At 52.3% G+C, this 22,652-nt stretch overlaps 9 protein-coding genes and 1 non-coding gene across 10 annotated transcripts in view; 5 read left to right on the top strand and 5 right to left on the bottom strand.

Moving 5' to 3' along the window:
• Positions 1-555: 555 nt before the first annotated feature.
• GLOTRDRAFT_95863 (uncharacterized protein) lies at positions 556-4,126 on the top strand (the record flags this gene model as incomplete). Its single annotated transcript, XM_007871215.1, has 18 exons — positions 556-635; positions 706-744; positions 1,136-1,314; positions 1,371-1,450; positions 1,478-1,909; positions 1,937-2,030; positions 2,057-2,160; positions 2,210-2,558; positions 2,677-2,730; positions 2,784-2,867; positions 2,916-2,954; positions 3,012-3,032; positions 3,090-3,337; positions 3,391-3,588; positions 3,642-3,733; positions 3,807-3,841; positions 3,903-3,979; positions 4,007-4,126. 18 exons carry the CDS (start codon positions 556-558, stop codon positions 4,124-4,126), a joined length of 2,325 nt encoding a protein of 774 aa, XP_007869406.1.
• A 457-nt stretch (positions 4,127-4,583) lies between these two features.
• GLOTRDRAFT_140626 (MFS general substrate transporter) lies at positions 4,584-6,980 on the bottom strand (the record flags this gene model as incomplete). Its single annotated transcript, XM_007871214.1, has 14 exons — positions 4,584-4,826; positions 4,887-5,003; positions 5,056-5,126; positions 5,186-5,216; positions 5,268-5,354; positions 5,409-5,456; positions 5,520-5,622; positions 5,677-6,009; positions 6,074-6,134; positions 6,195-6,242; positions 6,302-6,436; positions 6,489-6,583; positions 6,664-6,679; positions 6,755-6,980. The coding sequence occupies 14 exons, from the start codon at positions 6,978-6,980 to the stop codon at positions 4,584-4,586; spliced, it is 1,614 nt and encodes a 537-aa protein (XP_007869405.1).
• Positions 6,981-7,398: 418 nt separating this feature from the next.
• GLOTRDRAFT_112211 (PCI-domain-containing protein) lies at positions 7,399-9,382 on the bottom strand. The gene is made up of 4 exons (XM_007871213.1): positions 9,054-9,382; positions 8,676-8,997; positions 7,836-8,625; positions 7,399-7,774 (listed from the first exon to the last, which is right to left on the bottom strand). The coding sequence occupies exons 1-4, from the start codon at positions 9,301-9,303 to the stop codon at positions 7,628-7,630; spliced, it is 1,509 nt and encodes a 502-aa protein (XP_007869404.1). The 5' UTR covers positions 9,304-9,382; the 3' UTR covers positions 7,399-7,627.
• Positions 9,383-9,472: 90 nt separating this feature from the next.
• Positions 9,473-9,545, top strand: GLOTRDRAFT_t107. Its single transcript has one exon. It is a non-coding gene; the product is annotated as a tRNA-Cys (tRNA).
• Positions 9,546-9,967: 422 nt separating this feature from the next.
• Positions 9,968-12,312, top strand: GLOTRDRAFT_132344 (uncharacterized protein; the record flags this gene model as incomplete). The annotated part of the gene is made up of 2 exons (XM_007871212.1): positions 9,968-10,793; positions 10,850-12,312. The coding sequence occupies 2 exons, from the start codon at positions 9,968-9,970 to the stop codon at positions 12,310-12,312; spliced, it is 2,289 nt and encodes a 762-aa protein (XP_007869403.1).
• A 584-nt stretch (positions 12,313-12,896) lies between these two features.
• Positions 12,897-14,233, bottom strand: GLOTRDRAFT_80447 (Sec20-domain-containing protein). The gene is made up of 5 exons (XM_007871211.1): positions 14,033-14,233; positions 13,882-13,973; positions 13,686-13,820; positions 13,525-13,634; positions 12,897-13,469 (listed from the first exon to the last, which is right to left on the bottom strand). The coding sequence occupies exons 1-5, from the start codon at positions 14,219-14,221 to the stop codon at positions 12,967-12,969; spliced, it is 1,029 nt and encodes a 342-aa protein (XP_007869402.1). The 5' UTR covers positions 14,222-14,233; the 3' UTR covers positions 12,897-12,966.
• Positions 14,234-14,429: 196 nt separating this feature from the next.
• On the top strand, positions 14,430-15,393 carry GLOTRDRAFT_132342 (uncharacterized protein; the record flags this gene model as incomplete). The annotated part of the gene is made up of 2 exons (XM_007871210.1): positions 14,430-14,703; positions 14,762-15,393. The coding sequence occupies 2 exons, from the start codon at positions 14,430-14,432 to the stop codon at positions 15,391-15,393; spliced, it is 906 nt and encodes a 301-aa protein (XP_007869401.1).
• Positions 15,394-15,720: 327 nt separating this feature from the next.
• GLOTRDRAFT_65029 (uncharacterized protein) lies at positions 15,721-16,448 on the bottom strand (the record flags this gene model as incomplete). Its single annotated transcript, XM_007871209.1, has 3 exons — positions 15,721-16,014; positions 16,076-16,225; positions 16,360-16,448. Coding segments are annotated over 3 exons (402 nt in total), but the record flags the coding sequence as incomplete, so codon positions are not given.
• Positions 16,449-18,809: 2,361 nt separating this feature from the next.
• On the top strand, positions 18,810-20,945 carry GLOTRDRAFT_140622 (uncharacterized protein). Its single transcript, XM_007871208.1, has 6 exons — positions 18,810-18,947; positions 19,042-19,161; positions 19,220-19,353; positions 19,413-20,126; positions 20,204-20,598; positions 20,654-20,945. Exons 1-6 carry the CDS (start codon positions 18,821-18,823, stop codon positions 20,769-20,771), a joined length of 1,608 nt encoding a protein of 535 aa, XP_007869399.1. The 5' UTR covers positions 18,810-18,820; the 3' UTR covers positions 20,772-20,945.
• Positions 20,946-21,589: 644 nt separating this feature from the next.
• Positions 21,590-22,652, bottom strand: part of GLOTRDRAFT_28919 (uncharacterized protein) — a gene marked incomplete at both ends in the record, with an annotated part of 3,835 nt that continues 2,772 nt past the window's right edge. The window contains 4 exons of the mRNA XM_007870969.1: positions 21,590-21,751; positions 21,804-21,935; positions 21,999-22,169; positions 22,218-22,306. Of these exons, the coding sequence (XP_007869160.1) occupies positions 21,590-21,751; positions 21,804-21,935; positions 21,999-22,169; positions 22,218-22,306 (554 nt within the window). The remainder of the gene's footprint in view (positions 21,752-21,803; positions 21,936-21,998; positions 22,170-22,217; positions 22,307-22,652) is intronic.

Here is a 22,652-nt window from a genome sequence, read left to right as displayed (position 1 = left end):
TTTATCCTGTGAATAATGTACCAGGAGGAGCTACTGAGCTTTGGGACTCCCCATTGACAGTAGGAGACAGTCTGAAAAGCTACAGTTCTCTCAGCGTGATTTTTGATCCCAGTAAGGCTTCTACTGGGCCACATTTAGTGCCTCGACCCCCCCCCCCACTTTAAAAAAATTGTGTACATGAGGTTCTATGCGCTCTTGCGCATTCAGCGCGTACGTTATAGGCAGTATAACCCTCGGTGTAGGGTAGAGGAAGCGTTGAAGAGGTCGAGACTATATACGTGCCGAGGTCCGGCAGATGCCAACCATGTGCACCTGCCGTTTTGGGCGGAGAATCCTGCCTTTTTGAGCACGCGCGAGAGCCTGGGGGGGACTTCTGCGACGCTGATACTAAACGGGTACAAGCCTCCATTAAAGACAGTTGCTCGTCTACTAAGTCTTTTTTAAGAGGCGCAGGATCAAGCCTAATATTATCCCACTTCGGTTTCAACATCATATGCCAGAATTATGGCCGGGCGCATAACGTGCCACGCGAGAGTGAATGCACGCAAATCCGACATGCAGTCGACTCAGACCTGTAAGGACCTGTACCTCTCCACTACTGATACAATAGTCGCGGGTTCACCCAGCCTGACCAGGTCTGTTCAGGTCTTGATCTAAAGCAGTTTCGTATGATTGCAGTTCAGCTGATATGTTGCCTACTTACAGAATTTCTGCCCGCATGTCACGTTCCTTTTCAAAGGAAAGGTTTGTGGACAGTTCGTCTCACCTTCACCGCCCAGGTAAAGGAAGAGTCTATCTGAACGAGAAATAGCCTTGGCCAGAACAGCGCTTAGGCATGTCAGAAATAGCCATAGCCGGTGATCTGCAGAGCGTATAGTCTCTAAAATAGGCGCTGACATGCTTCGAAGAGGCATTTCAGGAAGATATGAGTCGGACGGAATGCTATGCCGCTCTACAGCGCTTTCCCCCGACGCTCTGCTCTCTGTTCTGCTTACCGCTCACCACGTTTAATCGCGAACATTACCATGGCATTTACGGCTCGAACTGCTATCCTCGCCGTTACACGTTTCGTCCGCAGGTTATGCCCGCGCTCTTTTTGGCACCTCTTGTTTGGCTTGCTCTTTAGATGGGCTAGGTACTTGCGTGCCGTATGTATGAGACGGAAAGGGCCAGAGGGCGGTGGAGGAGACAAGATCGGTCAAGCCTACACAGTCACAAAGCCTTCACATCCTGATAGCATATACTGTGATGGAGTATCTCGCTTTGTATGCGGGAGCGCTGTACCCCATGTTTCAGTGACCAAGCCGACTTCTAGTCTGTCGTTCTTCGGAGCTTCGGAGTCTCTCCACTGACATTTTATTTATCCGTAGACTTGCCCGGCGAACCATTTGGGATCACTCAGGACGTAGTCCCTTGCCTGTCAAACATCACTGAGGAACCGCTCCCTTTTGTAAGTGATACGCACGACCTCTCGCAGCTCAGGGAAGCTGTGCGACTCGCCTTGCGCGATGCACCAAATTTGGAGCCTTCATCTCCCTCCCATTTGACCCCGCATTACCATTCTCGAGAAGCCTCCAAAGCGCCTTCCCGAACGAGTTCTCGCCCACCTTCACCGCCGGGTTCTGCCAGCGGCATGCCTCTAGGTGGCGATACTCGAGCCAGACTGAGGTCTCGATCCGGGACTCCCGTCCGCTCGCGCGCGAATTCACCTTACCGCAGAGAGCCCCCGAGTCCTACCAATCCAGGCGTTATGCCCTCTCCCGCGGCCTCTGCAGTGGAACTCCGTGAAATCTCCCCGCCGCCGAATGACCCTACGAGACTGGTCGCCGCCCCGGGAAGCAGCCACACCGTCGTTAATCCAAAGCCAAAGCCTATCTGCCCATCCAATATTGCAAGATATGAACGACACGTGCATCTGTATGATATAGCCGCTTAGCACAGTAGGGAGAAAACTGACATTTGTGTGCGAGTGAGAGACGATCCGAAGACTACACTTTCACTATTCCACGAGACCACCGATTCAATAAACTGTGGGCACTACTATATTTCCTCCCAGCTCTACCCTCACACCCATCCAGCGAAGAGATGTACGACGTCCCAAAGGACTGGAAGGCATGTGAGCATCCCGAAGGTGCATTGTATTTCATGCATGAGAAGAAGGTGAGCAGTATCATCAATATTGCTTGATTTTCTGACTAAACCACAACAGAGAATATTCACCGATGCTTATCTTTGCGATGAGGAGATACGCCCGATAATCTGCAATTCTGTAACAGCTATCGAGAGTATGATGGAATGGGATCCATCCAGCGAATTAGTTTTGGAGTTGCTCAAAGATGGAACTTGCGGCTATTACTTCGCCGATCTCGAAAAAAAAACTTTGTTCTGGGCGGAAGAAACCTGGGCCACCCAATCAATGTTTGAAGAGATCGAGGGTGAAACATGGCCTTCGCATCTGAGTAGGCAATTTATTACATTTCTGAGGTACTATGCCAAGGAGTCTTCCCAGGACACGAGCTGCAATCTCGGTATTGGTGAAAGAGTCCGCATGTTGGACGGTGAGTCAGCGTTGAACTATCTCTGCGGACTGGGATTGACAAACATTCAGGTATTCTTCTCGCTGACCGCATGACTGATGCAGGGCTCACTGGGAGCTTTTTCCTTGCCATCGTAAAGTCACGCTGGACATATACAACGAGGTCCTTGCGGAACTTACTCACGGGACCATAGGTTCGTCCGTCCCTATCGTGTTGACAGCCTCGGTTGATGTAATTTTCACGCAGATTCTCTAACAGCTAGTTACTCTACATTTCCCTGGGGACACGAAGACGGTCAGAAAATGATCAAATTAGTGGAGGGCCTGAAAGGTACAGCCCTTCCTATCTGTGACTCGTTATATCTCTAAGTGGCTACAGATCTGGGCATGTGCGGGGGTCGTCCTGCCGGTGTCGTCGGTGAGCTGCAACGACATCTTTCCCTTCTGCGATGCTGATTGTAAATGCCGTTGGTAGGCCGAATTATGAGCGTTCTAGGTAACTATCTATTCGCCTATCCATGCCATCCTCCGTCAATAACGCGGCATCCACCAGTCCACCAGAAGTATCTTCACTATCATGGGCAACGAGCAGCCCGTCTCGCCTTGGACCAATCTATCTATGATAAAGAAGACCATCATAGATCATGGGGCTTCCGAATCCTATCTCCTCTTCTTTTCAACGAGCCACGGATGCAGCTCCAGCAATTGGAGAAAATTTGGACCGATAGGATTAGTCATTCTGTACATTGGAGGAGGACGATCGACAAACTTCAAGAGGGATGGGAGAAACTGTCCCTTACTGTGGGTCCATGATTACTCCAAGTGATGCGGCGTCAGAACTCATTATTTTATAGACAACCGTCATGCTGACTGTCGATGTTTCCTTCCTGGCAATCCAAAGCGTGGATGTCGGCTTTAATAAGCCCAGTTTTCGTTGCGCGGCTCAGATAGCCATCTACTTATCCACAGTTGCCAGCGCAGGTAGCATCATTCTCGGCTTATTGCTCAATCGGCACCATCGAGTGATGTCTCGGAACGATGCAGAGGTGGCTGTAAGTACAGTTGTTCTTTGAATCGAGCCTGTAATTCTGACTTGGCATTATAGCAAAGGTATATGTGGAGTAAACGTCATCCATCGCGGGGTCTGGAGACTCTTGCAATTATGTACAGTTTACCGTACGCGTTGCTCATGTGGGCGTAAGTTCGACGGTCTCTTATCGCCTTTTCCTTGATTAACATCTTCCTTTGAGGATGGTAACATTTCTGTTAGCATTGTCCACTTTATGCTTTTCGATCAATCCTACGGTCAGCGAGACAAGCCTTGGCACTCGCATTCCCATAGGTCTTGCTTGGATATTCGTTCTAGGCCTGGTCGCATGGTTCCTACATACCGACTGGAATGGGGACAATCATCCAGGACTGGATCGAGTGGCGGGTTGGGCAGTGAGTGTCAAGAACAAAATATTACAGCATATATGGCCGAAGCAGGATGGTTGTGAAGAAAGCAAGATACGGCAGTTCTTTAGGCGAATGCTGGCGCGTCGGCCGGGTGTGGTTCAAGATAACGGTAGTAGCCCAGTGGCAGTGTAGTATCAACCATGTCTTCATTTTATCATGACTAGGTGTAGCAACCCGAGCGTTCCGGACCATTCACGTTCGAAGGGTTAATGATTACCCTTTGACCTTCCGCAGACCACTTTCCATATAGTCACTTTAATCGATAGATTATCAGTAGTACTTAGGATATATAAACCCCCAATGTTTCGTAGTTAGGGTAGAGCACTTTCTTTCGGAATCGAGTATATTTACACCGGTTCTATCTGAGTCCTCTCTCGTGCGTTCGTAGCGTCGCAAGGCGTCGCCCGAACGTTACACTAGGAGAGGTATGAGCTGAGGAGGGCATTCGTGAAAGAGAATCTACAAAACATGACTCATGTAGGGCCTGACCAGTGTTGTATGCCGGGCCTTCGTGCAATAGAACTTGGATTGTATCAGGATCCCATGCCCTGAAGGTTCCCAAATGGCGAAAGCATCCATAAACAACAGGCTACAAGACATATCTGAATGCTAGATTCTCCTTGTCAGTAAGGTCGAGGAGGGACTTGTCAACTTTGACTTTGACAGCATATCCTTTTTCATCCGTCTTCACCACATAACCGAAGTCCTGCATCTCGGGCGGGACATTCCCTGCCGCCTGCGCTTCAACCAGCAGCCGATCGCGGCGCCTGTTCTCTGCTACTAAGACGTATCGGATGGCCAGGACGATGGCTATGTCGGTGAAGTGTGTTGCCTAATAGCCGAAAGGATTACGACCAACATCAGATACGATAGCGAATAGCGAGTCACTCACCAGAGTTATGGCCCACGGCACAATGTATCTTGGTGCATACCGGTCTTTCCAGAATTGAGTGCATAGTATTTGACCAAGGGCGTATCCAATAAGGACAATGCTATTTGTGGCCAATTTCTGAGGCGAGGGTGAACCTAGTATCTTATCGACTATGTATTCGATTTTTTACCTTGGTATGTCCAGACACAGTGGCTGTCACCCAAACCAGGATCATGATGAAACCAGGCGCACCCCCAAAATCTGGTCAGAAATCCAATTTCAGAGGGAGAAATGATATGACTCGATTTGTGTTACTGAACTGAAAACATACAGGCCGGCCAAATGACCAGCCTATGGGTTATTAGCTCAGCCATGAAAGTGCAACTTAAACGTAGCACCAACTTTATTACTAAGGGGAAGGCATATCTGGAGCAGCGCAGCCAAGATCGATGGCATCCAGAATCCAATGTTAATCCAGGCGCGCGAGTTCTGGAGGAGATGGTCAACGTATGTTTCATTGCAACTGGAACTCGAGTAACTGACGGGAAATTTTCGCAACAGGTAACATCCCAGGGTGATACCCATGATTTGCTGTAGCGATACGAGGATGAACATGTCTCATAGCTTACGGAGAGAACCTGAAAGGGAACTGACCGTCAGACCGGAAGGGATATTCAGAACGGTGGTCTGCAGATTCGTAAACCCGAAGGATTTGATTACTCGTGAATACTGGACGCCAATTCCGTTTTGCAGGTCCCTGCATACCCCGGGTTGAGTCGAAAGTCAGATGAGTCGAAAGCACCTTACGTACGCCACCGCGGCAAACAAAAAGAAAAGCCATGTCTTGGTGTCGGTCAGAGCTTCCATGAACTGGCTCCGCTTCCACACTTTAGTCTCGATTCCGTTCTTGTTCCCTTCTACCCGCTTAACAGCTTTGACCCTTTCCTCGGAGGTGAGGAACTTAGCGGTAGTTGGGTTGTCCGGGAAAAACAGAACGAACAGAACGAAAACAATCAGAGTCAAAATAGTCGTGATAATCATTAACCATTGCCATTGGGCAGGTTTGCCTTGTGCGCTTATATGTGCGACGCCGAAGGACAGGAAACCGGAGACGATCGTGCCAAATCCGTTACATTGGAATGTCCTGCATGACAAGATATGGTTAGTGAGTCAGAGTACATGCATTCTGTACGAGGTGGGTGGCGTACCAGCCGATACGTTCGGCGATTTCAGTCCGCGTATAGAACATAGACGTAACGAGCATGAGACCTTAATCCGGTCCCGGTGCTCGTCAATTACCCTGATAAATAATGTAATAACGAGACGCACCAGCCGTGATGCAGCCCTCTGATGCGCCCAGTAAGAAGCGTAGTACGACTGTAAGCAGCGATCACATTCAGCGGCAGGCGACAGGAAGGTCAGGGTTGAGTACTTACAAAGGCCGCCAAAGTTACTGCAGACACAATACAGTCCAAGGAAGACACTCCACAGGAGAATGTTAAAAGCCATCCATTTACCTGCCGGGAAACGCTGCAGTGCCCAGTTCTGAGGGTACTCGAACACGAGATAGCCTGCATATATTCAATTGAATAGAAGCGGCAGATAATATCGACACTCTCGCACCGATGTAGAAAGCGCTTCCCAGCGTATTCCACTCATCTATTGTCAAGTGGTTGTCTTGCACTATCCCGAGTACATAGGATGATGCGAGGGTTCCTCTGAGAGGCCATGGTCAATCAGCTTCTCACACCAAGTACAATGCAAACGGGGAAATAAAACGCATCATACGCGGACTTACTTGTCAATATACTGGACTGTAGGACCAGCAGTCATTAACATCAGTTAACATTCTCAATTTCTCAATTGAGGTGCGAGTGATACACGCATACCCGTGTATATGAAGAAGAGCAGAGGGAGAAGGTGCCAATCAATCTTGGCCCGTAACCTCCGGGACTCCTCAGGACTGATATGATCATTGTCATGTCCAGCAACAAGCCCTGCTGCAACGTCGATCCGAGAGTCGATTTTCACAGCCTCCTCGGACGCATCATCGAGAGGGTGCTTCTCGTCCAGCGGCGACGCTGATCGTTTGCTGGCGAGTGTCTTAGCCTCCATCGCAGGGACGAGGGGTCGCAGATGAAGGGAGCGAACCTACGCACCCGAAGTTCCCAGAAAATATCTACATCAACTGGCACTAGTGAGCCCACAAGATGCCACAAACGACCAAACTTCTACATCAGTGCGAACTCATCAATCATATACGGCGGTACGTTCTTACCAAAAGGAGGCTCATTAACGATTCTTAAAGGAAGCAAATCCGAGCGTCAAGCACATGGCATGCGCAGAAGTGGCACCGTGAGGTGGTGGACGCGTGCTCTGGGTGAGCTGGCTTAAACCCCGAGAGTTAAACCTGCCTCGAGGCGTCTAGAAGAACGTGCTTGTGCACATGTGACGGCATCGGGTCGCTCTGTACAACTCTAGTCCACTCTGCGTAATAAATGACCGAGTCGCAAAGCTTTGCCAAAAGCCGCTCAGGGAAACGATGTCGTCAAGATGATATTTGGGCCCTCTACAACCGTTTCTAAGTTGCGGTCGCGCGCCAGTTACCAGGAAGAAAGTACGCAGCGTCCAGGGCAGAATGCTGGGAAAGCTCCATACGGCATTCAAAAGCTCAGAGGAAGAGATAAGAGTTCCACCATCCATTTCTGGTCAGCGTCCATTCAGATTCCCAATGTCAAGTACACATAGCGCCCGCTAGCGCACTAGAAGCCTTCACCCAACGGACTGTCGTCGTCATCCAAGTCCCCGCCGCCTTCTTGTACCTGCTTGGCCAGCTCCTTTTCCCGCTCCCGCGCACCTTCCGCCGCTGCAAGTTCCTTGCGGTGCGCATTCAGAGGATAGCGCATTGCCTGACAGAGGATAGTTAGAAAATGGCGATACATCTATCAGGGCATGAAGAGTAGGACGAACCTTCACGCTCTGGTTGTGCAATTCCAGGCAGTACCCTATTCTCCTTTGGAACACCTCAGCAACCTCGGGTCCATATCCACCCTTCTGCCCGCCACACTCCATCCATCCCTTCTCATGCACGATCCGTCCATCAATAACACCATCCCGAATGGCCTTCCCAACGATGTACTCCGCGTCCTCTTCCGAGTCGAGATGCAGCTTTACGCAGATATCCCGCAGAGAGATGCGCGAGTACGAAAGGGAGAGTCTCCGGATCCCCGTCTTGATGACGTTCTGCCGTAACCGCCCGATGAGCGTGTAGGTTTTGTCCGCCTCGAATAAGGCGGCATGCTTCGAGAGGGTTGTTTGGAACTGCGAGAGTGAGCCGGTCCGCACTGCGGTTACGATGTCATAGTACGCGCTCAGCGCTTTCTCCAGTACTGGGTGTCTAAACAAGCTGCGCTCTGGGATATCGCCCATGAGAAGTTCAACCACCACAGACAGCTTGTGCACCGCCTGGTAGAACCCCGGCGCAACTTTTGCGGGAGGAGCGCGTCTGATCGCTTGCTGCAGGTTTGTGTGAGCGGCAGTGTAGTTCAGCTGGACGACCTTGATACGCCCCAGGTAGTAGTGGTACCGCGCGAACTGCGAGTTTGAAGCTGAGGCGGGGAAAGTGGTTTTTGACACGAGCTTGTCTGCTTGGTCGTACAAGCTGTATTGGAGATAGCTGCGGAGGAGGCGGTTGATGAGAGATGCTTGTGTCTCGTCATCATGTCTGAGTGAAGACGTGCGCTGTGCGGCGAGGAACATTCTGGGTAGACTTAGTACGGCACCATACACGACATTACTGGCACGACTTACGGTCTGGCATCGGCCAACTCCCCGGCCAGTTCATACGTACGCTCCACAGCGTACCACACCTTGGCGCCGATGGGGTCCATGCTCCGCCTGTTCAGCGCCTGCATCTTGGCGACCGTATCTTGTGCGAGCTCCATAGCCTTGCCGTAGGTGCTCTGGGACGACAAAAAGTGGTGAAGGATGAGAAGGCGGAGGTATATCTCGACTTCGGGTACAGGGTCAGACGTAGGTTTGCTCGAAGCAGGCGCGCCGTCGATGTCCATGGAGTGGTCCGCAGACGTGGCAGCTGGTAGCCACGACAGTAGAGACTTCTTGATGGATGAATCTAACACGAACGTCTGAGCATACATACTATACGCCTGTCAATACGCAGTGACGAACCTTTGGGGTACACCTCTTCCACCGCCTCTCGAAGGACTGCATCATTCAAGCGTTTCCTGAGAGAGGTCAACGTCCTCAGGACGCGCATAGTGAACCTTGGCTCGAGGGTGGCCACAGCACGCTCAATGAGGGCAACATTGGACTTGATTTCTGCAGCAGGCGACACTGGGACTGGCTTGGGCTCTTCCTTGGTCTTGTCCTGTGCTTTGTCCTGAGCCTTGTCTTCTGTCTTCATTTCAACGTCGGTCATGGTGGGCAGATTGGACGCAAACGCGAGATAGGGAGAGCCGGACGATCGCGCAATGTACAAGTCTAAGATGAGGACGCGCGTATAACCGTGAGCCGTGACGCGTCTTTCAAGAGAGGACGTATTCGATGCAATGGCTTATTATAGGTTCTTAATTTGCGTGCACCTTTAAGTCTCCATAGCTAAGTGGTTATAGCATGCGATTGCAGATCGCAGGGTCCCGTGTTCAAATCACGGTGGGGACTGCATTTTGATGTGCTCTTCGAGCGTGATTTCTTTTGCTGACGCAGGCACGAGCAGGTCGCATTAACCCAACCTTTCGTATGTGTCTATAATATGTGTCTATACTGTTTATGGCTTCGTGCACAGATACTCGCTGGATTTATGAAGCTTATGGCCCGGGCGAAATCACCGCCTCAGTGTCTCACTTTGGAAAAGGTACTGCCTCATATGGCTAGATCTGTCTGGGGAGACTTAAACAAGCGCTTGGACCTTCATGTGGCGGCCCTCTTCATCTTACCATCTTACCACCACCATCCCCTACAGTCTGCGACACACCGTCTTCCTGCGACACCCTTTGATACTGTCCGTGACATCTTCTTGTACCAAAGCGCATCCATCCAATCTGCACATTGCCTGTATAGCGTGAAGTCTAAGGGCACCCAGGATGCTCATCGTCGAGCTTGTTTTGTTGTTGATCGGGGCCGTGGCGTCCGTATCGGATGTCGCACGGCAAGCTGGCCTCAACATCCGGTCATGGCTACCGCTAGGACTGGGTGAATCCATCTATCTGACTACTGTCGCCACCTCTGGTCTGTACGTTGCATACGAAACATTCCAGGGCCCCGCCGATGCGGTAGTCTTGTCGCAGGTAAAGCACCAAAGGAATCGTAGGGAGCCCCCGTCTACTCCTACATCTAGTAACTATGTGCCGGAGGTCTCCTCTGTCGTCTCTTCTGCTGAAGTCGACGAGCCCGAACCGACATTCTTCCCTGCCGTGGAGACTGCTTCCGTTCTGCAGTCTACAATTTCTGACGATACCGAACGTGAAAATGCCCAAGACGAAAACTACTCATTCGATGGCCCCAAAGACGAAGAGGAAGGCTACATCTTCGTAGGCAGCTCCTACGATAAATGGCGGGAGTGGATGCGCTGGTACATCATGTCCAAATACTTCGCAGCCAAGCATCGAATCGCCGCTAGTCTAGAAAACACAGCTCGAGAGAGCACCTATCGACAACTGGAAGAAGGGACCAGCTCTGACGCTCGCGTTTCTGCTGATAGTGACTCTGCGACGGTACCCTTCGACCCGCAATCGGTCTTTTCTGGCGTTGGCGTCTGCCCTGCACCGTTCGGTTCACCCGACCCTGAAAATCCCGAGTTGTCTGGGAGTGCTCTCGGAGGTATCCTTGGCATTCCGTCGGAGAATTGGGAAGGATTCGCTCTCAACGGTGCTGCTTCTTTCATCGTGACGAGTTCTCTTTATTTCTCTCGTATGTCCATCACTTACGATTCTGTCATGTCTGGTGCTTGACCACACACTATATAGTACGTACGGCGTTCCGCAGCTCCCCGGACGAGGACGACTTTCTGTCTGAAAATGAAGCAGAAGAGGATAATACCTCGTATGGACCTGGTCTTATCTCGGCTTCTGAGGGAATTACTGCCGAAGATTCTCGTATGCCAACTGAGGAGCCTCAGTCTACGTCTGCTGTCGACGATGCTTCCGAATATGACTCAGACGTGACTGTAACCCCCGAATTGGCCAACATCTCTGTCAGAAGTGATGAGCATCCTCTGTGGGCTGTTACCTCTCGCGATGCGGAACCTGACGATCCCATACAACTACCAACTGGATATGCTCGCAGCCTAAACGATTCTATCTGGGCAGGCGACTGTACTGACAATGTCGAAGAAGAGACATTCAAGTACCCGGGTGCCACTGACACCGCCGAGTCAGATCACTTTATACAACTGTCAACCGAGTCGGGACGCAGTCTGAATGACTCGATCTGGGCAGGCGATCGGGCTGATGATAACCCAGATAACTCTTTGGAGTGTTCTGGTCCAGCTGGCACCGCGGAACCTGTCAACTCGTTAGCAGTACCAGCTGAGTCTGGGCGCAACGACTCAATCCGCGCAGGCGACGGCGCTGGAGAACCGCAGGGGGAACCCTTGAAGCGCCCTAGCTTGACCGCGTCGCAGTCCGCACCGCGTCATAGTAGCTTCATACTGCTCAGCCCTACGCCTGGACGGAGCTCGAAGGATTCCATGTGGGCGCATCGGGGCGATTCGGCTGAAGGTCCCCCGCTTCACTCTACAAAGGGCTCTGGTCCGGCCGACAGCAATGATGCACCGCGACCGTCTTTCCGGAGGAACAAGTCTTCTAGGCGCTGGGCGAAACCGAAGACTGGCGATTCATCTAAGGCTAGTAACGGGAAGTCCGGTTCTCTCAGTGCTGGCAAGCCTGCTTCTGTACTCGGCTCGGCGTCGCAACCCGCTGGCGATTATTCTGGCAGTTCAAACACCGGAAAGTCCACCGGGGGCACTGCTTCCACCGACCAGCTTCCCAAGAAGCCCCCGGCCAACGACTCTGAGAAAGCTAAGGGTCAGCCGAAGAATGACGCCAGAAAGCCTCGTCAAAGGGCCGCGAAGCAGGAGCCGAAATCCATGCCTCGTCAGGCCCCAGAGGAACGCAAGTCCACACGTCAGACCAAGTCCGAAGGAAACAGGGCCGCTGAGATACCTCAGGTCCCAGCTTCCGGGACGCCCAAACCTCAGCAGAAAGGCGACGACAGCAAGAGCAACTTCCAGTCCAACGCGGCGGAAGCCCCTCGTACGCTCTCCTCGGTCGCCCTCGCCACGCATGCGTATCAGCCGCTAGGGTCTTCGGGTATCCCCCCGGAGATTAGTAGCTGGGCATCTCAGTACGCGGACTACCTCACTGATGAGGCAGGGAATGTCAAGCCTGAGTTGATCAGCGGGCTGGGCAGTGCAGGACGTGCAGCATGAATTGTTCTATTTCCATTGTTTCTATTGTTGTGTTCATATTTGGTGAGTCGCAATGTGTCGCCTGTTTTGCATTGTCGTGTTTGCTCACCGTGGGTTTACAGTATCCAGTACTATATACCCAGGGGAGCATTGCATTATTGTTTTGTATTTCCGGACAATTTTGGGACATTGCGCTATACTTTTCCCGTGTAAGCTTTCGTGGACTGAAGTTGTACCCAGCTCAGTTTTGTATACCGGACCAGATGATGGACTCGTTTACCCTTACTCCCCTGTTGTTTTGTATCCTCTTAACATTGTAGCAGTAGGAAATCCCGCCCGTACGTGTCGTAATATCGGTCGAGATGGAGCTCTCGGAATCCCACATTAGCCTGAGAGGACTCTGGTGTAGATGGCGGGAGAATCCTAACGTCGCCTGCCAAATCGCTGGCAAAGGGCGAGGTACATGTACTGCGGGCCTTTCACTTGCGTCATAACGGTCGAGCTAGATTAGGAGCGGTGAACGGGACAAGGAGGAGCTGTTACCGCCTACCACACATCGACATTGCTGAACACTGGGAACAGGACTAGTAGCATATCTGAACCATATTGAATTGGTACCGGTGCAGAGAAGCATTCTGAGGATAAGATATATGATGTAGGTCAGAGTATATACAGTTATAGTTCGTCGTGGACGCTCGGATCAGACTCTACCGCTGGACTGATAGTCCCCGACGAGCTACTAGGATCTGGTGGAATGTAAGTCGTCGAGACCGAGATTTCTTCTGGAGGAATGGCTTCTGTCGACAAATCCTCGAACGCAGATGGCTTCGATCGAAGCGAGGACAGTGACGTAGACGCCGTAGCCACCGTACTAGAAAGCGTAGCTAGGGTTGTTGTAGTCAGTACAACAGCAGCTTCGAGGTCCCCATGCTTGCCCAAACCCATGCTAGGGATGAACCGCGTCCAAAAGAAGGCAATCCGCAGGCTCCGGTCGACGATCCGCTGCTTGAGGATCAGGGCGACGACGAGGAAGAAGAAGACCACCGCGGAGATGATGAGGAGCCGGTCGATCCAGTCAGACTTTTCGAGAGCGGTCACGAGCTGCTTGGATGTGCTCAGAACGAGGTTGAGGCTGTCATACGCGGAGGAGGTGGAGCGCAGTGTGGCGGAGGATTGTTCTTAGAGCGGGAAAATTGTCAACCGGTGCTGGGCACAGAAGTGCAAAGTACAAACCGAGCATCTGCGTGGATAGGACGGACCGTTCGAGTTCGGTTTGCATCAGCCCAATTGTCCGTCTGAGCGCGTTTGTGACGTCGGCGTTTGCTCTCATGAGAGCATCATCGCTAGCACGAGTTCAGTGAATGACACAAGAGGTGGAATTGGTTCGTACTCACCTCCCCTTCTCGCTTTTCGCATTCGTGGTACTTGATGAAGCAGATGTTCGCAGGAGTTCCTCTCGGGCAGATACGCTCTGCGAGTCTACGGCTCGTTTGGAGACAAGTACAGCAGCCCTGACCGACTTGCGTATCCTGAAAAGCGGAAGATATGCTATCGACTACGAGTACCAAGATAGTATACACCGTGACACACCTCGCCATCTCGTCCTTATAACCCTGCACGGATTGTCCAAGTTCCCTACGATCCCTCTCGCTCCTTTGCTCATCCACCATCAGTTCCAGCTCCTGCGCAGGAATTTGAGGTCGACAATATCTCATCGCAGACATGAATAGGCTTTTCTGACCTGCACTTGCCGCCCTAGAAAGTCTATATCTTCCCTCAGACTCGAAGTGTACCCTTGCTGCACAGCCAGCGGCCCTTTGCATTCCTGCAGGCGGGGTATCTGGAAGTCCTGCACATCTTTCTTGCGCCGTTCAATAGACTCTATTAAAACTTGAGCCTCTTTGCTTATCGTGCTGGGCAAGGGGGGCATAGTGATCGTAAGGAGCAGGTTCCGGCGCAAGGCGCTTTGCAGGCTGCTAGTGCAGTGTGCACAAGACTCGGCAATTTCCGCAATACACGTACCGTATTGTAATAACAAGCACCGCCACCGTTGTATGTACATCTAGCCATCACTTCCTGTGTCAATTTACGATCGACGGAACAGCAGCTGAAGCGCAGGGGAGTTCTCTCATATTCAGATGCAGGCTGCCAAAGTTCCCAATGAATTGCTAGACTTTATTGCCTCGTATGCATGCTGCGACGGAGGGACGACCGCGCGGTCGCTGCAGCTCGTATCCAGAACTCTGAAGGCAATTACAGAACCTTACAAATTCCAGAGCGTAGCACTCTCCGGACCCCCTCGGATGAAGGCATTTCTCCGTTCATTCGAGTCTTCCTCTGAGGCTGCCAGGGCGAATCTCCGACACGTCTTTATATGGCCATCTACAGCCCGCACTGGACTGTTCGATTTGCGTACGTCTCCTGACGAATAGCGTCAACTTCGGATGATAGCTAACCTGGCTTGTAACAGTGTTAGACGTACTCGAAACCATTTCTCCCACCGTTGAGAGTCTCGTGTTTGTCACAGACAACAGGCCACAGGGCGAGATAGCCATCGACGTCTTGAAGGAGGTATCCTTCCCGCGCCTGACGCACCTGAAACTGGCCACCCCCACAACTCAAAGCTACAACCTGGACATTCCTAAGGACCGCCCCCAGCTATTCCCAAACCTAACACATGTGCACTGGTGCCTTACGACGGAGGTGCACCTCGAGGACGTTCACAGACCTCTGTGCCAGCTGTTCTCCATCCCGTCCAGCAAAACTGTCAAGTGCATCCGCATTTCCGGCTGCGCGATGGGCCTGTCATCCTTCCCTAGTTTCCTCGCAGTGGTTCTCGGATACGAACCTGCTAGCTCCTGGGTCCTGCCTCTTCCGCCGAGTGTGGAGAAGTACATCGCGCAAGTGCCGCCCGGCGCCGATTCCATGCTGACTGATAAGGCGTACAAAGTTTTGATGCAATGGAACGAGGAAGCGGGAAGGATAAAGTGCAAGGTGCTGAAGGGACCGCCAAATAAGGACCGTCGGCTTTGGAAAAGTATGTGGTTGAAGGAGCAGGGGGGCGAACGAGATATCAACGAGGACTGGAACCTGGGCAGTTAAGTACAAGTGGCTCGCGCTATATAAGCTCGCTATCATGTTTTTTTTTCCTGCAAATATCGCGGCTTCACTGATACCCGGATACCTGGGCATTCATGATAATAGGGTATTATACGCTGCAATCACTCCCAGCAATGCAAAATAGTGGCTGTATTGCAAGACGAGTCTGCTTGAGCACATAGATTGTCCAAGACAGCATAGTGCGCCATGCTGAAGTCCGCTGGATATGACAAGAGCATACAGAGCATATGTTGGATAGGGGCATAAGTTGTACTATTCTGTTTACTGCACAAGCATAAGCATACATATAAGTGACCAATATATGGGCAGTAGAAAGATACTAAGGATATAAGCGCGTAGTATAAATCTTAGGGTGGCTGCCGATCAAGATAGAGACGAGGAAGAGCAACGGATTTGGCAGACGCTAGGGAGTCAGGGACTGAGGACGACCAGTACGCCATTCACGGCGTCCATCCACCATCAACCGCCTCCTTCAGCAAAACGGTCTCTTCTCCACTAATTGCGAGCTCCCGTAGATGAGCCGCGGCCTCGAACTCCTCTACGAGCTTCTCCAAGCCCCCAATATCCTCCTCTGTCAGCCACTGCGCTTCTTTCACCGGGTATCTTCGTATTGTAGGAGTCTAATCAATCACCACTTCGACTGGAGAATGAAACAGTAGCGTACCCATCCCATTTGACCAACCAGAGGTGCCCGCCGCCCTCGAGTCTCCACCTCCTGCCGATAATCCGCTCGACGAAGAACTCGTCGTCGTCGAGGACCTGGCCGCAGTCTTTCCGCCCGCAGTGGCGCTCCAACTGCTCGTCGCAGGCGCCTCTCCGCCAGGCTCCTGGGATAGAGGTCATTAAAGGTCCTTGCTTCATTCTGCAGGTTTCCAGCACTTACGTTGTCCCCTGAATAACGGAGCTGCTTCAGCGACCAAGCAGGAGGGAAATAGATACACCACTCACTCGGATACGCTTGCACAAGGCGGGCACAGGAAGATCTCCGCGGGATCCAAGCGGGGGTCACCTTCCCTTATCCCGACGCAGCCATAATGATACGATACATCACAGCTAGTGGTCGAAGCGGCATTAGCAGCAGTCTTTCAGTCGGACCCCTCCATACGCACTTGTCACATTGGATAAACTGGAAGTGCACGGATGAGCGGTACTGTTTCATAGCGCCAGCAGCGTACCCACCTTTCGCTGAAAGTCGTCGTCGTCGCTTACAACCGGAGGCCACACCTGATTCTTGGCTCCATGCAATCGCTCCTTAGTCATCACAGGCGCCTTCGCGGGATCGACGTGCTTCCGCCGCTTGAGAGGGAGCAGCGCTTCTCCATTGCTGTCTCTCCGTTTCCTGCCCCGTTTCTTGTCACCAGGGTTCCCGTCTCCATCTCGTATTTTGCGCGGGCGTCCCAACGTTTTCGGTTTACCGTCCGAATTCGGCTGCACGTCGCGATGCTTCCGCGGCCGTCCGCGCTTTTTAGGAGCAGGCTGGTTATGTGCAGGACGAACGGCGCTCGTGGCGCCTTCAGCCACTTCATCTTCGCCCTCCGATTCAGAGAGACTCGTCAAGGACGATAGAGCAGAAAGGCTACTTGCGGGAGAGATGCCGCGGTCTTCAGGAGCAGGCGGATAAGACGACGTTGCTATCCTGGATGGGCCCGCGGGTTCCTCGTCGAATGGCGTGACATGCGTAATTGGCGGAGATGGCAGCTCTGGAATGACCTGGTTGGGAAATGGTGTAGAGCATTTTGCAGGTTGGTACGTCAATTCCGAAGCTACTGCGCCTTTTCCTCCTAAGATCGCTCGGCGTAGAGCTGCCACCGTGCCGTCTTCAACAGCGATGTCTTGTGTGATCGACAGAGGAGTGCCTGTCCGGAATAAAAGGGTACCGTATCAGATACGACATTTGAAGCCAGATGAACGACAGACCTGCGATACTCGCGCTATTACTGTCATCCCCAGACCAACCGACAGGGGCAAGCGGCGATGGGCTCGGGGAGAGCGGCTGAGGACCAAAGCGTGCCCGGAGGTGTGCCGGGTTTAACACCTCCTTACGGAAGACTGCCCAAATCTCATAAGCAAAAAAGGAAGGGGATACTTGGCGGAACTGAAAATCATACATACTTGGCTCTTCCCCAAAGGACTGGAGTTTGAGACCGTCGACCTCGTCTAAGATCCTATTATCGTCTATTCGAGAGGGTGACTCGGGGATGAGGAGTGACTGCTGAATATCCACTGTCCCTGGCACGGATGGTGCTGACGACGTATGCGTTGGGCAAGCACCATCTGCCTTCTCAGGAAGTTCACTTTCGGGAGCACGGGGGCTAGCGCCGACTTCATACGATGAACCTGTGAGGGGGAGCAATGAGAAGATGAGCAAGGTGGCAAGTAGAGCAGGTACTTACGAAGCGCCTCCGGATCTCGAATACGTTCCGATAATTCTTGTAGGTCCATCTCTATTGATGCCATTCTATCCGAGAGTGAGCGAGAAGGATCACATGAATTTCTTCCGACATCTTTCCTAAGGGCCGACATTTCATTTATTAGCAGGGCCACCCTTGCATTCTGCATTTCGTTTGAGTGCTGTATCGCCTTCAAGATCGCGTCCGTCCTATCGTTCGCCTCTTCTCGAAATGATACGAGCATCCGACCCAGCCCTTCCACGTGAAATTGTACCTGCTTGAAGCGGTCCATGGTCTTGTTATGATGGGCCGAGAGGGGTGTGTATAGAGCGATGTTAGAGGCTTGGACGAGTTTCTCGATGGTCGTGTAGACATCCTCGTCGCGGAAACCCAGAGGCGGTCCATTCTCTGGGATTGGCCCTTCAACCTGGATATGCCGGCTGTTTTGTAGGTCCCTTCGTGGACCCGCATTCGGCACATGTGGCACCGAAGTCTGGAACTGCGGCGGCTGGCCGCCAAAATAAGGCGCCTGGAACATAAACACCGCCAAGTACTGCGCTGTAAGCAATCACGAGTTGAATAGAGTGATTTCCTTCGCGCAAGTCGAGTTTAGCGCCACGGTAGAGATGAAGGTGGAGGGACAGAGCGCCGCAGACTCTGGACTGGGCGGATGAGGGGGCCACTGAAGAGTAAACAAGCGCACACAACGCGTCGGACGCGTTAATTAATTGATGGCCGTGACGCGTTGCGTTACGCGAAGCATAATAGCAATAAGGCGTGAGAATATGGTCCGGGCCTCTGCCGGATCGTGGGCCGATGACCGAGATCTCATCTCGTCCGATTCTAGATGCTTCTCCAGATCGATGACAAAGCAACAGCCACAATTACCGTAGGACTCGGAGCCGCCACCTGCGGGCGCGTACAATATACAACAACATTATATTGCTTCAATACACATCTCTAGCTTGTACTATTCCGTGCTGCCGAGGCTGAAATACTGTCAGTTCTAGTAGCGAAAGATGGCGGAAGGCATGCCTCTTCTAAGCGGACCGCCGCCGGATTCGAACGAAGGGGACTCGTCTCATTGCAGGAAGTGTGGCAAGGAGTTCGGTCTATTCACGAGGTCGAGGAAGTGTAATCACTGTGGTGAGTGTCCTTGAATGATCTTCAGTGTACCAAGTGCACTAACCACGTCGCCGATCACGAACTCTACCGCTCGAAATACTGTAATGACGCGCAGGCTATATGTACTGTCATTCGTGCTCGGACTACCAGGCCCTCATGCCTCGAAGTGCAGGTGGCGCTAACACGGGATATGACACGATGCCAGTCTGTGCATACTGTATAGAACTTCTACAGAGTGCGTCTGTTCCTTGACACAGCCAGACTATCACATATTCACGCTGTTAATCCGTCAGTCACTGCATCCGGGAAGTCTAAGCTTCGCTCGCTTCCAATGGGCAAGTTAAAGAAGTATATTGATGCTTATAACCTGAAGGCGAAAGGCGCAGTCGAGAAGGACGACCTGATCGATGTCATCGTGAATGCCCGAGTAAGCGTATACTCATTATTGTGTACCCGCTTAGCGCGCGCTGACATCCGCCACACCAGGGTGCAAATGGGTGTCTTCCTCCAGAGAGTGAACACTACTATCGCAAGTACTCCGTCCCTAATCCAAAGGCTTCATCCTCATCGGGGACGTCCGCCGCCAACGCCGCCCGTAACTTCTTCAACCGAACCTTCGGTGATTCCTCCCAGTCTCAACCTCGACCAGCGCCATCGTCACGAACCCAACCACAGCGCGCCCGCACGCAGTCCCACCCTGAGTTCCCCAGGCCAGACTTAGACCCGAATTATCAGAGACAGCAGCAGCAACGCGCACGGCCGCAGCAACAGCCACAACAACAACAACAACAACGGCGGTCTCAGCCACAGTACCACCCACAGTATCCATACGGTCAATACGCATACCCACAGCCGGGCCCGTACCCATACGCATACCCGCCACCGCCAAACCCTTATGGCTATGGATACCCACCATACCCGTACGGTCCACCGCCCCAGCCTGCACCTAACTACCCCTACGCTCAGACCCCTGCGACGGCCTCCCAGCCACACATCCCTCGTACACAGTCCGCTCAGCCTCCACCGAGGCCTGCATCTACCACTGCACCCGAACGGGAGCGGATACCTAGTCTAGACGAATTGCTAAATATGACCGAGGATGATATCTCGAAGATGAGCGTGCATGTGTTGAAGGACGTGTTGTTCCACAACCATGTGCCTGCGAGGCAGGTGCTGGAGAAGGCGGAGCTTGTCTCGAAGGTGGGTATCACTCGTGCTAAATCGTGTTGTCGTGGGTCTGTGATTATGCTGATGGGTCTGGCTATGGTTTGCTACAGGTCATGACACTAATAGAAGACGAGAAGCGCGAACGTGAACGCAAGCGAGAAGAAGAGCGGCGCGAAGAAGAGGAATACCAAGCGCGTCAGAGCGCCATGAGGGAAGAGCTGAGAGCCAAGGAGCAGAGAGAGGGAGAAGAGAGGGAGAAACGCGAAAGGGAAAAACGCGAAAGGGAAGAGCGCGACCGCGAGGCGCGCCCCTCTCAGGAGACGCCAGCGGAGAGCGAACCCAAGAAGGACGAGGATGCAGAAATGAAGGATGACTTTGAGAAGGCCAAAGAGCAACCGAAGCCGCTGCCGCCCAAGGCGCAGGCCATGGCTGCTACGCTAGAACGAACCGGGCTATGCGTGATATGTCAAGATGAAGAAGCCAACATTGCTATTGTCGACTGCGGGTACGTATTCATGCGGTTATCTTTGTATCCTTTCGACTGACTATGATTTCTCCAGACATTTGGCAATGTGCAGGTCCTGTGCGGATCATGTTATGTCTACTACGCGCGAATGTCCGCTGTGCAGGACTAGAATTGTGACGGAAGCCCGGCTCTTGAGAATATTTAAACCGTAGTCAAGTGGAAGCATGATCTCTTTTGGCCCTTCTTGGCGGATGCATATCCGGGCTTCGACGTGGCTTTCTCCATTTACGCGGGGTTTTGTGGTCGTCGGCGCATGCATGTAGGAGATGTACGAGTATAACATAAGTGCTCGTCCCGACTTCGAGAGATCTAGAGCCGCTTCATAAATCGTCTGCGAGTGATGCGTCTCGTCCGCACTGGCAGATGAGTATTATGTTGAACCTCCAGTTCACTGCTGTACGTCGTACATGTCAAGAAGTCCTGCACCTCGCATCATATCTATCCACTGTTCATCCATGTCCATGTCTACACGTTCCGCTTGCGGCGGGATCTGCCCCAATAAGGCATGAACTGCTAGACTTCCAGCTTGTTCCCCGTTGACTGTATCGCCTTGGACCTGAGATGGTGTCGGAGTGCCATTGCCCTGCATCTGTGAATACACAGTTGCCGCCAGGTCGGAACTGGCCACATGGTCAGGTTGCTGCACGCCGTCCATAGGGGACGAGCAGCTATCCAGAAAAGACATGTCTTGAGGGAATTCAAGGAACTGCGCCTGGAATGCTTGACCATTCCAGAAGGCAAGACTGTCGTTCATTGCAGACACCGGGTCTTCGCCAGGCCTTGGGGCATCCAGATAACTCTGGCCGTAATACAGAGCGTGTGCAGTCTGGCCGTACGCATCTAGCTGAGAAGTGATCCCAGTGTCCCCTTCCGAAGTGGTGTGACCATCGGATAATCGTTCAGACCGTCCGTCAGATATGGGTCGACCGTTCGACGAGCTCTTCAAGCGGACCCCTTGAGCCCAGTACTTTGTGAGGACCTTGGTATTCAGGAGCTTTGTTTGTCCGCCGAAGAGTGCCAACTCATCCGGACCATCGCTGGCAGGAGGGCTATTGGGCCTTTGCACATCTGTACCTTGTCGGGCATCAGAGTCGGCTTTATGCGCTTTGCCTTTGAGAGCACGGAGAAATGTCTAGAGAAACGTCAGAAAGGCTTTGCCACGGAAGACGAATGGGAGAGCGCACTATTGCCCGCTGGGCGCGAGCATTCACCACAGCGCCCTTCTCAAAGAGGTCGAGCGCCAGATCCAGCAATGCCAGGGCGTTCGTTGCTGTAGTGGAACCCGGAGACCTAGTAACAATCAGACCGAGTACGACCTGTGGTTGGGTTATGAGTACGATGCATGGAGCCGCGACAAGTGAGAGTAGACGCGTGCGTACCGCGGCAGTGAAGACGTATGTCCAGAAGCCTCCGAGTCTCAAGAATAAGTCCGGGCAGCGTTGGAAGTATTGAACATGAGATTTTATGAGGAGGACAGCACAGCGGTATGAGGCAAGGTAAGACGGGGCGTATGGGCTACGCATAGGATCATTGCCATAATCCATCAGAGCCTAATCCGGTTAAGCATGACACACACAGGAATACGGATATGATTGTACCTTAGCGAAGAAGGGACGATGAACGAAGAGCAGGGCTGAGTGAAAGCGGAAATTAACACCACACATAAGCATGAGTACTAGCCAAGACACTCAACGGGACAATCTGCACTGCATAACGCGGCAGACTTTGAACCATATGGCAGGCCTCTCGTAACCATCCTGTTCTGAAGATGGAACAAAACTGACACTCTCGGGTACGGTCATTTGCCGAATTTTGCGATCAAACTCCAGGACGAATTCGTAGCTGGAGGGTTTCACCGCAATGGCGTCTTCCAGGATGGGTGCCATATAGTCTTTCACGACGGAATACTGCCATTGCCAAACTGTGAAGACATATATATTAGTCAGCAACGACACGAAACATCGTAAAAACAAGGTGCGAACAGCCTGGCTCGACTTTCCCTTGACTATCCGTAGTTTGTTCGTCATCTGTGG

The sequence above is a fragment of the Gloeophyllum trabeum genome, assembly GCF_000344685.1.
Source record: "Gloeophyllum trabeum ATCC 11539 unplaced genomic scaffold GLOTRscaffold_00013, whole genome shotgun sequence".
Taxonomy (NCBI): domain Eukaryota; kingdom Fungi; phylum Basidiomycota; class Agaricomycetes; order Gloeophyllales; family Gloeophyllaceae; genus Gloeophyllum; species Gloeophyllum trabeum.
The sequence above is the reverse complement of the archived record's forward strand: the minus strand, read 5'-3'. Positions and strand labels throughout refer to the sequence as shown.